The sequence below is a fragment of the Ranitomeya imitator genome, chromosome 9 (genome assembly GCF_032444005.1).
Source record: "Ranitomeya imitator isolate aRanImi1 chromosome 9, aRanImi1.pri, whole genome shotgun sequence".
Classification (NCBI taxonomy): Eukaryota; Metazoa; Chordata; class Amphibia; order Anura; family Dendrobatidae; genus Ranitomeya; species Ranitomeya imitator.
This window is the reverse complement of record NC_091290.1, coordinates 66843737-66857069: the sequence shown is the minus strand read 5'-3', so window position 1 is coordinate 66857069 and position 13333 is coordinate 66843737. Positions and strand designations below refer to the sequence as shown.

The 13333-nt window shown below is 44.0% G+C and overlaps 1 protein-coding gene across 1 annotated transcript in view; it reads right to left on the bottom strand.

Moving 5' to 3' along the window:
- The window catches only part of BBOX1 (gamma-butyrobetaine hydroxylase 1), a 458160-nt gene that overhangs the window by 208166 nt on the left and 236661 nt on the right, over positions 1-13333 (bottom strand). Inside the window, exon 4 of the mRNA XM_069740409.1 lies at positions 10862-11060. Coding sequence (XP_069596510.1) covers positions 10862-11060 — 199 coding nt within the window. The remainder of the gene's footprint in view (positions 1-10861; positions 11061-13333) is intronic.

Genomic DNA, 13333 nt, shown 5'->3' with positions numbered 1-13333 from the left:
CGGATCCAGTCCAGCCCTTGCAACGCTCTGGTCCCAAGAATGCATTGCGGTAATATCACGTGAGACCGCTACGTCATATCCGGTCATTGCCGCAATGCATTCTTGGGACCGGAGCATCGCGAGGAGTGGGAAAGGTGCCGGAAGGTGAGAATATAATGATATTTTATTTTTTAAATTATTTTTAACATTAGATCTTTTTTCTATTGCATAGGCAGCATCAATAGTAAAAAGTTGGTCACACAGAGTTAATAGCAGCTTTAATGGACTACGTTACACCGCTTTATGCCGTGGTGTAATGCAGTCCATTTAACGGACTGCTAAACCGCTATGGGGCCCTGACTGGAGGGGAGTAGAGAGGGGGCACTGACTGAAAGGGTGTAGGGAAGGGCGAATTCGCGGCCGGACTGTGGCCGTCGCTGATTGGTCACGGCCGGCCGGCTGCGATCAATCAGCGACGCGGGATTTCTGTGACAGACAGACAGACAAACAGACGGAAGTGACTCTTAGACGATTATATAGATAGATTAATACATCGCTGGTATTGGGGTCACTGTCCCTACATTATGATTTGTCAGATTGCATAGCAAAAACCTGGCAGTAGATTCCCATTAAAGGGGTATTTTATTTTTTATCATTCTGGCTGTACTTACCCCTTCCCAATCCATTCCTGTCTGTGTGACTTTTCAATGCAAAATTGTCTGGAATTATGATCGGACACCATGTCGCATTTGGAGAGCCCCTGATGTGCCTAAACAGTGGAAACCCTCCACAAGTGACACCATTTTGAAAAGTAGACCCACTAAGGAACTTATCTACTGTAGATGTGTGGTGAGGACTTATGATCTTTTTACCCCCAATTTTTTATTTTCCCAAGGGTAACAGGAGAAATTGGACCCAAAAGTTGTTTTGCAATTTGCCCTGAGTATGCTAATACCCTATATGTGGGGGTAAACCACTGTTTGGGTGCACGGCAGAGCTCGTAAGGGAAGGAGCGACGTTTGACTTTTCAATGCAAAATTGGTTGGAATTGAGATCGAACGCCATGTCGCATTTGGAGAGCTCCTGATGTGCCTAAACAGTGGAAACCCTCCACAAGTGACACAATTTTGGAAAGTGGACCCCTTAGGGAACTTATCTAGATGTGTGTTGAGGACTTTGAACCCCCAAGTGCTTCACCAAATTTTTTAATGTAGAGACATAAAAATAAAAAAATCATATTTTTTTTCACAAAAATGATCTTTTCACCCCACTTTTTTATTTTCCCAAGGGTAACAGGAGAAATTGGACCCCATAAGTTGTTGTGCAAATTGTCCTGAGTACACTGATACCCCACATGTGTGGGTTAACCACTATTTGGGCACATGGCAGAGGTAGGAAGGGAAGGAGTGCAGTTTGACTTTAAATGCAAAATTGGTTAGAATTGAGATCGGACACCATGTCGCATTTGGAGAGCCCCTGATGTGCCTAAACAGTGGAAACCCTACAATTCTAACTCCAACCCAAACCCCAGCACACCCCTAACCCTAATCCCAACCCTAATCACAACCCTAAGCCCAACACACCCGTAACCCTAATCCCAACCCTAACAATAATCCTAACATACACCTCTTCTCCTGTTATCACGCCGACCTTTTTAGAAGACACCAGTGATTGTCTTACTGCTGTCTCTAACATCATGTCCTCCCTCTATCTGAAACTGAACCTGTCAAAAACTGAACTCCTCATGTTCTCTCCCTCTACTAACCTACCTTTGCTTGACATTGCCATCTCCGTGTGTGGTTCCACCATTACTCCAAAGCAACATGCCCGCTGCTGTTGTGAATTCTGTTATCGAACTCCCTCCTGTGGTCATGAATGGTACTTCGGCGAGTTCTGTCCATGGACTCCCTCTGGTGGCTGTGAGTGGAGCTGCTGGTTCTGAGGTTCCTTCCACAGGTGACTTAGTTTATTCTTTGGCTGGTTGCTCTATTTAACTCCACCCAGATCGTTACTCCATGCCAGCTGTCAATGTTCTAGTACTGGTTCAGTTCGCTCTTGGATCTTTCTGGTGACCTGTCTACTCCAGCTGAAGCTAAGTCCCTGCTAGTTTATTTGTTGTTCTTTGTTTTCTTGTCCAGCTTGCTATCATGATTTTGCCTTGCTAGATGGAAGCTCTGGAATGCAGAGTGACACCTCCGCACCGTGAGTCGGTGCGGGGGTCTTTTTGCACACTCTGCGTGGTCTTTTTGTAGTTTTTTGTGCTGACCGCAAAGTTACCTTTTCTATCCTCAGTCTGTTTAGTAAGTCTGGCCTCCCTTTGCTGAAACTTGTTTCATTCCTGTGTTTGTGACTTTCATCTTAACTCACAGTCAATATTTGTGGGGGGCTGCCTTTTTCTTTGGGGAATTTCTCTGAGGCAAGGTAGGCTTTATTTCCTATCTCTAGGGGTAGTTAGCTCTTAGGCTGTGAAGAGGCGTCTAGGCAGAGTTAGGTACGCTTCAGGGCTATTTCTAGTGTGTGTGATAGGATTAGGGGTTGCGGTCAGCAGAGCTCCCATTTCCCAGAGCTTGTCCTGTGTTAGTTTAACCATCAGGTCATTCCGGGTGCTCCTAACCACCAGGTCCATAACACGCTGCCTTGCGGTCATCCTTGATTCCGAGCTTTCATTCACCCCCCGTATCTGATCACTGGCTCGCTCTTCTTATCTGCACCTCAAAAACATTTCTAGAATTTGCCCTTTTCTTACTTTCGACTCTGCAAAAACTCTTACTGTTTCACTTATTCATTCCCGTCTGGACTATTGTAACTCTCTACTAATCGGCCTCCCTCTTACCAAATTCTCCCCGCTCCAATCTGTGCTGAATGCTGCAGCCAGGATCATATTCCTCACCAACCGTTACACTGATGCCTCTACCTTGTGCCAGTCATTGCACTGGCTACCCATCCACTCCAGAATCCAGTACAAAACTACTACCCTCATCCACAAAGCACTCCATGGCTCAGCACCACCCTACATCTCCTCTCTGGTCTCAGTCTACCACCCTACCCGTGCCTTCCGCTCCGCTAATGACCTCAGGTTAGCATCCTCAATAATCAGAACCTCCCACTCCCGTCTCCAAGACTTTACACATGCTGCACTGATTCTTTGGAATGCACTACCTAGGTTAATATGATTAATCCCCAATCCCCACAGTTTTAAGTGTGCCTTAAAAACTCATTTGTTCAGATTGGCCTACCGCCTCAACGCAATAACCTAACAATCCTTATGTGGCCTATCAAAAAAATAAATAAAATAAAATAAATAAAAAACCATAATCAGGTTCCTCGTATCATGTTCTCATACACTTTATGCAGTTAATAGCCCTCTGTGTCTGTACTGTTACATACTTAGGCAATTAACTGGTTCATGCAGCTTTACATGAACACCCGAGCCTTACACTATTCCTGGTCTGAATAACTAAAGCAATTGTTACCATCCACCTCCCGTGTCTCCCCTTTTCTCATAGTTTTGTAAGCTTGCGAGCAGGGCCCTCATTCCTCTTGGTATCTATTTTGAACTGTGATTTCTGTTATGCTGTAATGTCTATTGTCTGTACAAGTCCCCTCTGAATATGTTGGTGCTATATAAATAAAATTATTATTATTATTATTAACCACACCCTAACCCTGACACACCCCTAGACCTAATCCAAACCCTAACCCTAATCCTAATTTGTTTACAATATCATCTCCACGCTGATGACACGCAGATCTACCTATCTGGACCCGACCTCACTTCCTTACTGACCAAAATCCCACAATGTCTGTCTGCTATTTCATCCTTCTTTTCTGTTCGTTTTCTATAACTGAACATGGACAAAACAGAATTCATCATCTTTCCCCCACCTCACTCTACCCCTCCACCCAACCTATCCATCAATGTCAATGTCAATGGCTGCTCATTTTCCCTGGTCCCGCATGATCGGTACCTCGGGGTCTTCCTTGACTCTACCCTCTCTTTCAAGCCACATATCCAAGCCCTTGCCTCCTCTTGCCGATTCCAACTCAAAAACATTTCCCGGATCCGTGCATTCCTTGACCATGAAACCACAAAAACATTAGTACATGCCCTTATCATCTCCCGCCTCGACTACTGCAACCTCCTACTCTCTGGCTTCCCCTCTAGCACTCTGGCACTACTGCAATCCATTCTAAACTCTGCTGCCCGACTAACCCACCTGTCTCCCCGTTAAGGTACTGTCACATTAAGCAACTTACCAACAAGAATGACAGTGATCCGTGACGTTGCAGCGTCCTGGATAGCGATCTCGTTGTGTTTGACACGCAGCAGCGATCAGGATCCCGCTGTGACATCGCTGGTCGTCGCTGAAAGTCCGAAACTTTATTTGGTCGTCAGGTCGGCGTGATTCGTCCTGTTTGACAGCAAAAGCAACGATGCCTGCAATGTTTTTCCATGGAGCGAACAACCAGCGAGAACGATAAATACGTCACTGGATCGCTCCTGCATCATTCTGCTGTTACAGTGTTTGACGTCTCCTAGCGACCTAAACAGCGACGCTGCAGCGATCGGCATCGTTGTCTATATCGCTGCAGCGTCACTTAATGTGACGGTACCTTTACTCCCCAGCCTCTCCTCTCTGCCAGGCCCTTCACTGGCTTCCTATTGCCCAGAGGCTACAGTTCAAAACACTAACAATGACATACAAAGCCATTCACAACCTGACTCCTCCATACATATGTGACATGGTCTCCCGGTACCTACCTACAGGCAACCTTCGATCGTTTCACGATCTCCTGTTTTACTCATGTTTATTGTACTTGTCTATATTTGCCCGGTTCACATGTAAAGTGCCATGGAATAAATGGCGCTATAAAAATGTATAATAATAATAATAATAATAATAACCCGAGCTCCAACCATAACTTTAGCCCTAACCCTAACCTTAATTGGAAAATGGAAATAAAAACATTTTTTTATTTTATTATTTTTCCTTAACCAAGGAGGTGATAAAGGGAGGTTTGATTTACTATTTATAGTGGGTTTTTATGTTTGGCAGCTGTCACATGCTAAAAGACTATTGTTATTGCAAAAAATAGTTTTTGCATTACCACATTTTGAGAGCTTGTTTTTTGGGGGACAAGTTGACGTTTTTATTGGCACCATTTTGGGCACATGATATTTTTGATCGCTTTTTATTACGATTTTTGGGAGGCAGAATGAACAAAAAACAGCAATTCATGAATTTCTTTTGGGGGGGCGTTTATACCATTCCGCGTGTCATTAAAATTGATAAGGCAGTTTTATTCTTTAGATCAGTACCATTACAGCGATACCTCATTTATATCATTTTTTTGTTTTGGCGCTTTTATACAATAAAAACTATTTTATATAAAAAATAATTATTTTTGCCTCGCTTCATTCTGAGAACTATAACTTTTTTATTTTTTCGCTGATGTTGCTGTGTTGCAGCTCATTTTTTTGCGGGACAAGATTATATTTTCAGCATTACCATGTTTATCTGTATCTGTCTTTTTGATCGCATGTTATTCCACTTTTTGTTCGGTGGTATGATGATAAAGCATTGCTTTTTTACCTCGTTATTTTTTTATGGGGTTCTCTAAAGGGGTTAACTAGTAAAACAGTTTTATAGATCGGGCCGTTACGGACATGGCAATACTAAATATGAGTACTTTTATTTTTTTTATTTACATGAAGAAAAGGATTTATTGGAAAAATATTTTTTTTTCTTTATTTAGGAATTTAAAAAAAAATATTTTTACACATGAAAATATTTTTTTTAAACTTTTTTACATTGTCTCAGGATGGGACATCACTATATAAAGTCACATTGCTGATCTGACACTTTGTACTGCACTGTATCAGATCAGTGATCTGACAAGCAGTGAAGGAGGCTTGCCGGTGTCTACTCGGAAGGACCCCACGGCCAGTGGCGTAGGAAGGGGGGTGCGGGGGGGGCGGTCCGCCCCGGGCAGCACAATGCGGGGGGCGGCCGGCGCTGCAGGAGAAGAAAAAAAAAAAAAAAAAAGACGCCCCTTTAAATCTTCAGGCGGCGCCGTCCGCCGCCACGACCAGCTCCCCCCACCCCCGCCCCCCGCTCTCCGCTCTAATACTCACCTCTCCTGGTTCCTGCGGCTTCAGCGTCCTCTGACTCTGCGACGTCTCAGAGCAGAGGGCGCGATGACGTCACTACTGTGCGCGCCGCTCAGCCTCTCTGTCCTGAGCGTCGCAGAGCCGGAGAGACGCTGACTGCACCGGACCTGCGCTAGGAACGGGAGAGGTGAGGATTTTACTTTTTTTTTTTTCTTTATGTCTGACTGTCTGGGGGCAATGCTGGACACACTGGGGCAATACTGGAGAGCATGGGGCAGATTGCTGGACACACTGGGGCAATACTGGAGACCATGGGGCAGAATGCTGGACACACTGGGGCAATACTGGAGACCCTGGGGCAGAATGCTGGACACATTGGGGCAATACTGGAGACCATGGGGCAGAATGCTGGACACACTGGGGCAATACTGGAGACCATGGGGCAGAATGCTGGACACACTGGGGCAATACTGGAGACCCTGGGGCAGAATGCTGGACACACTGGGGCAATACTGGAGACCATGGGGCAGACTTCTGGACATACTGGGGCAATACAGGAGACCATGGGGCAGATTGCTGGACACACCGGGGCAATACTGGAGACCATGGGGCAGATTGCTGGACACGCTGGGGCAATACAGGAGACCATGGGGCAGATTGCTGGACACACTGGGGCAATACTGGAGACCCTGGGGCAGATTTCTGGACACACTGGGGCAATACAGGAGACCATGGGGCAGATTGCTGGACACGCTGGGGCAATACAGGAGACCATGGGGCAGATTGCTGGACACACTGGGGCAATACTGGAGACCCTGGGGCAGATTTCTGGACACATTGAGGCAATGCTGGAGACCCTGGGGCAGACTTCTGGACACACTGGGGCAATGCTGGACACTGGGGCAGATTGCTGGACACACTGGGGGCAGTGCTGGACATACTGGGGCAGATTGCTGGACACACTGGGGGTAATATGCTGGACACACTGGGGGTAATATGCTGGACACACTGGGGGTAATATGCTGGACACACTGGGGGCAGGACTTGAGGCATGGGCAGAATGTAGACACGGGGCATGATTGGAGACACGGGGCAGGATTGGATCATGGGGCAGGATGGATACGATGGAGGCTGGTGGGGCAGGATGGGGAGATCATATGGGGTAGAATGGATACTCATGAGGGCAGGATGCGAGAACATATGGCTGGAGCCAGGAATGAGATAAACGGGGCCAGGGTGGGGAATAGTGTTACCATAGGGGATAATTAAGGGATATTATTACTGCAGTGATGTATTTATTTTATTTTTTGAGTATACTGTTTTAAATGGGGGGGCGGTCCTGTTACTGTGCAGAGTGACACTATATCACCTTTTTTTCTTCATGTGATGTAATGTAGAAGTTGTGAAAAATTAAGTAATGTGTTCTGCAAGCGGAGCTCGAGATAACTGTGTTATTTCCTGCAGAAACGAGTCCTGGCTGGAAGGAATGATGGCGGTCTGTGCTGGATGAAAGATGAAGGACTTCACCTAGAGACGTCACTGGTGAGTCAGTGTTACCTATACACTGACACTATACACTGTATACTATATACAGAGCTCCTGTGTATAATGTCACCAGTGATCTCTGTATTACCTCTACACAGACACTGCATACTAAGTACAGATCTCCTGTGAATACTGGCACTTATGGTGATAGTATTGTGGGTTTTTTTTATTACTGATCAGTATTGTAGTATTCAGTCACTATGTGGTGGTAATATGTGGTCTGGAAATGGTGTTGTGGTATTTGTCCCTTGTATGTAGTATTATTCGGTCACTATGTGGCCTGGTCATGATGTGGTGGTATTAAGTCACAGGTGTGGCATGTGGGGGTGACACCATTAGGCCCAGTTTAAGTTCTACAAAACAGGAAAACCATTTTTGGTAACCTTTGTGTGTATTGAGCCGGGGGTGGGGGGGGGGGGGGGGCGCCAAACTCGGGAACAGCCCCGGGCGGCAAAAGCTCTAGCTACGCCTCTGCCCACAGCCATCTTGGTGCCAGGGGTCTCCATGGAGACACTCAGGACAATGCAATCTCATCGCGTTGTTCTGAGGGAAGCGCAGAAAGCCCCCTCCCTGCACGATGCTTCTATATGCCACCGGAATGTTGCAATCTTGTTTGATCTGTGACCGCTCCCGGTACTTAGTGCCGGGTGTCAGCTGTTAGAATCAACTGACAGCCGGCCCCAATCGGCTGCACACCACCCAGGTGCTGGCTGATCGGCTTCGACGTACTATCCCATCCATGATCAGACAGGCCCAGCCCACATGGACGAGATAGAACGTCAGATAGCAATCTTTGTATGCAAGATTATATGGGAAAGACTACTGAAAAGGACCCTCCACTGGACCTCAAAACGTAAAAACGGCAAAGATATAAATGAATGATATACAATTTTACAAAATATACAAATTATTTTCCCATGAACCCGTAGCTGAAGTCCTCCTTCTTTGTAACATGCTGCAAATCAGACACCACATTCAATGTGACAGGGTATCTTTAGGGAAACCAGTAGAACCCGGACTGGCTAATCTTGCTGTGTGATAGCTCATGGAGTAAGGAGATAGTCTTTAATGATTGCTTCAGTTCTTTCCAGCCATAGGTTGGATTGGGATAATGTGGATTTTCATAGAAACAAGGGAAAAAGTGTAACCTGGGAAGAAAAATACCACCCTGTTTTTAAAACATCATGATCAGCATCAAGAGAAGATGAGATGCTCTTGAAGGAGGTGGTGACCAGTCAACTCAGGTGATTATGTTGGCTATGACTAACTGAGATGACAGGCTCATGATCATATGATGAAGGAGATCTCAGATAAAGGGAGATCAAACACTGGGAATTAGTTGGTAAACAATAACCACTCATCACTTTAGAAGATGACTATGCTGATCTTGAAGAAGTCAGTGATGCCCTTTTATGAGACAGAATACACAGAATTGCATGTAAAACCAAATTATGAGCATATGAAAGAGCCCTCACATGGGTACTTTTATAAAACAAGAAAAAAATATAGAGTAACGAGGAAGTTGAAAATTGGAAGGATTCTTCATTTCTTTATCATGTATGAGGTCCAATGCTTTACTGCGAATTTTAGACTTGATGAGTTATGTGTTATTTCATCCCAGAAATATACACTTAGATAGGAGAAAAAAGGATCATCCTCGCGCTGCCGCAAGAAGAATTTCAAAAATTGTAGAGGTTTTCAACGTGGTTTATTCTACGCGTTTCAGGGTTCAGGTGACCCCTTCATCAGGACATACCACAAATATTGTACAAGAGTCATAGGTATACAGGGTTTAAGTACATGTCAGCATTTGGAAGCGACGCCCCAATGGATTAGATAACACCCAGTGTCAGAGTTCAGGCTCATCAGGAAGTTCACATGACAAGATTAACAATCATCAGAGAAATACAAATTGATATTTTACACATTTAGCCTTATTTTTGTTTATAGGATAGATAGATAGATAGATAGATAATTTTCTGTCCTTGTTTTTGTTGAATACATAAACACAAAAATGGTGTGGGATCCCCCTTATTTTTACTAACCAGCAGAGGGAAAGCTGACAGCTGGGGGCAGATGTTATTATTCTGGGAATGGGCCAAAATCCATAAAGGTTCCCAGCCTAAAAATATCATAGCTGTCATCGTAGCCTTTACTGGTTATTAAAAAGTGGAACCACCCAAAAAATGACAATTTTTAATAACCAGCAAAGCCTAAACAGACAGCCATGGGCTGATCTTAATAGGCTAGGAAGGGGTCATGGATATTGGCTTCCTCCCAGACTAATAACACCAGCTCTCAGCTTCCCCAGAAATGGTACATCCATTTGATGTGCCAATTCTGATTCTTAGCTTCAGCTCTTCCCACTTGCCCTGATGAGTTGTCAAGTGGGAAATGGTTTTTAGGTTCATGTCAGCTGGCATCAAGCCCAGGGGTTAGTAATGGACAGTCATCGATAAGACACCCCCATTACTAACCCCATAGTCTAAAGTTATAAACACACAGGGAAAAGTCCTTTAGTTGTAAAAATCACTCCCCATACTCTTTTACCCATTTATTACCATATAAAAAAAGTTATAATCCAAAGTCTTTCCCTGTGAAATCTATCAGATGTGCCAAGACTATCCCCAACTTTGGTACATCCAGATGTTCTACTGAGCAGTGTCCGATCAGAACAGCTGCCGGAACACACTGACAGTAGCGTGGCAACACGGCTGCCGTGACGACCTCTGTATAAGCCACCTGTGACCTGCGGATACCTTACGGACGTCACTGCTCACAGCATGAGAACTTTAACTAATAGGCTGGGTACCGTACCACAATAATAACACCAGCCCCCAGCTGTGTGCTTCCTCTCAGCTGGTTATTAAAAATAAGAGAGACGCCATGGCAGGTTTTTTAAAAAAAATATATCTACTTATTTCATGTGCACTATTCAGAGACGGCAGGCACTGACTACAAATCCCGCCTGGTTTTGCCGATTGCAGGCAGACCATGTGAGGATGTTGAAAGTTGTGTTCAACCCATGAATACAATGGGTGTGCGTGCGTCCATATTTGCAGCTCTTAAAAAACAGACCACAGAGTGACATAAAAACGGACGTGAGAAGGGGGGCCTTAGACATATAAATATTGGAAACATTTCTTCTAAGCTGATTCCTTTGGTTTATTCAGGTAACTTAAGAATTACGGTACTAATAAAAAAACAAACAATGGTTACACTTACCCATAAAAAGTATGCCTCATGTAACCTATCCTTTTGCCAAGTGTAACCAATTCTCCCTGTTTCACAGGAGCTCCTTCCAACAGCACAATGCCGACATTCCGGAGTGTGCAGAGCCACTTGAAAGCTGTCTGGTCACAACGCAACACGTTCTCATACGACATTGTGGGAATCTTCAGATCACTGCCCCAATACTGTTGTTCTGCAAGAGGAATATCTGGTTATTTACATGATTATCCATATATATATATATATATATATATATATATATATATATATATATATATATATATATATATATATATATATATATATATGCGCACCCTTTAGGACAAACATGCTTGCTCCTTGTATATTACTACAATGATGATTATATGTTGATACTTTATGTAGGAGTCATGTAAGTTACAGGGGTTGTCCCACGAGCATTTTAATTAATGGGTCTTAGAAAAAAAATAAACAGTATACAGATATTACAGCACGGATCACAGCTGATTCTTTCCATGAGGTAAAATAAGTTTTTAAATAGGAAGAAAACTGTTTTTTCTTGCAAAAACTAGCAGCTGTGATCCCATACTGTCCTGTCTGTATATTCTTTTACTTCCTCACCTGCCCATGAGATGTGGTATGATCAGACCATGACCCTGCACAGTCAGACACGGCCATTACACAGTACACAGCAGGGGAACATTTATAACATTATCTCAGCAGAGTGACATTTTTTTTAACACATCCATTTGTGGAGCTTATGATTATTCCAACATTTATTGATAAAAGAGTACTTTGTTGGTGAGAAAACACCTTTAATGTTTCTCGTCTTCAAGATTTCTACCCACATATGTGTATTTTCAAATTCAAAGCATTTAGATCACTAAACCATTGTAAAGAATAGATAAAATTCAAATGTTCCAAATCAAGGCGTATACATAGGTAAGAAACCCAGAAAAAATATAACATATCAAGAGTTTGATTCATGAAACACTTTACAGTTTATGATTAGTCTTTTTTCTCACTAACGAGACAGGGTAATCTGAGGAAACAGCAGAGAGTGGCAGAGCAACAGATGCTGCTGCTTTCTAGTAAGTGTTTATCTCACTCTAGTGCTGGATTCACAGCTACACTATTCAGTACTGCCTCATAATGTTCTCCTTGTTCTACTGCTTCTGCTACATCTGGGTGTATTGTGTATGGGAGACATCATTGGAGCTAGTCTACAGTCATGGACAAAAATTTTGAGAATGAGACAAATATTAATTTTTCCAAAGTCTACTGCTTCATTTTTTCTAATGGCAATTTGCATATACTCCTGAATGTCAGAGTGATCAGCTTAACAGCAATTACTGAACTTGCAAAGTCAATATTTGCCCAGAAAATGAACTTTAACCCCCAAAACACATTTCAACATCATTGCAGTCCTGCCTTAAAAGGAGCAGCTAACATCGTTTTAGTGATTGATCCATTAACACAGGTGTGGGTGTTGATGAGGACAGGGCTGGCGATCAATCAGTCATGATTAAGTAAGAATGACATCACTGGACACTTTAAAAGGAGGCTGGTGCTTGGTATCATTGTTTCTCTTCAGTTAACCATGGTTATCTCTAAAGAAACACGTGCAGCCATCATTGCACTGCACAAAAATGGTTTAACAGGGAAGCGTATCGCAGCTACAAACATTGCACCTCAGTCAACAATCTATCACATCATCAAGAACTTCAAAGAGAGAGCTTCCATTGTTGTCAAAAAGGCTCCAGGGCGCCCAAGAAAGACCAGCAAGCGCCAGGACCGTATCTTAAAACTGTTTCAGCTGCGGGATCGGACTACCAGCAGTGCCGAGCTTGCTCAGGAATGGCAGCAGGCTGGTGGGAGTGCTCTGCACGCACTGTGAGGAGGAGACTCTTTGAGCAAGGCCTGGTTTCAAGGAGGGCAGCAAAGAAGCCACTTATCTCCAGAAAAAAACATCAGGGACCGACTGATATTCTGCAAAAGGTACAGGAAGTGGACTGCTGAGGACTGGGGAAAAGTCATTTTCTCTGATGAATCCCCTTTTCGATTGTTTGGGACATCTGGAAAACAGCTTATTAGGAGAAGAAGAGGTATGCGATACCACCAGTCTTGTCTCATGCCAACTGTAAAGCATCCTGAAACCGTTCATGTGTGGGGTTGCTTCTTAGCCAAGGGAATCGGCTCACTCACAGTCTTGCCTAAAAACACAGCCATGAATAAAGAATCGTACCAGAATGTCCTCCAAGAGCAACTTCTCCCAACCGTCCAAGAGCAGTTTGGCGCCCAACAATGCCTTTTCCAGCATGATGGAGCACCTTGCCATAAAGCAAAGGTGATAGCTAAATTGCTCATGGAACAAAACATAGAGATTTTGGGTTCATGCCTGGAAACTCCCCAGATCTTAATCCCATTGAGAACTTGTGGTCAATCATCAAGAGACGCGTGGACAACCAAAAACCAACAAATTCTGGC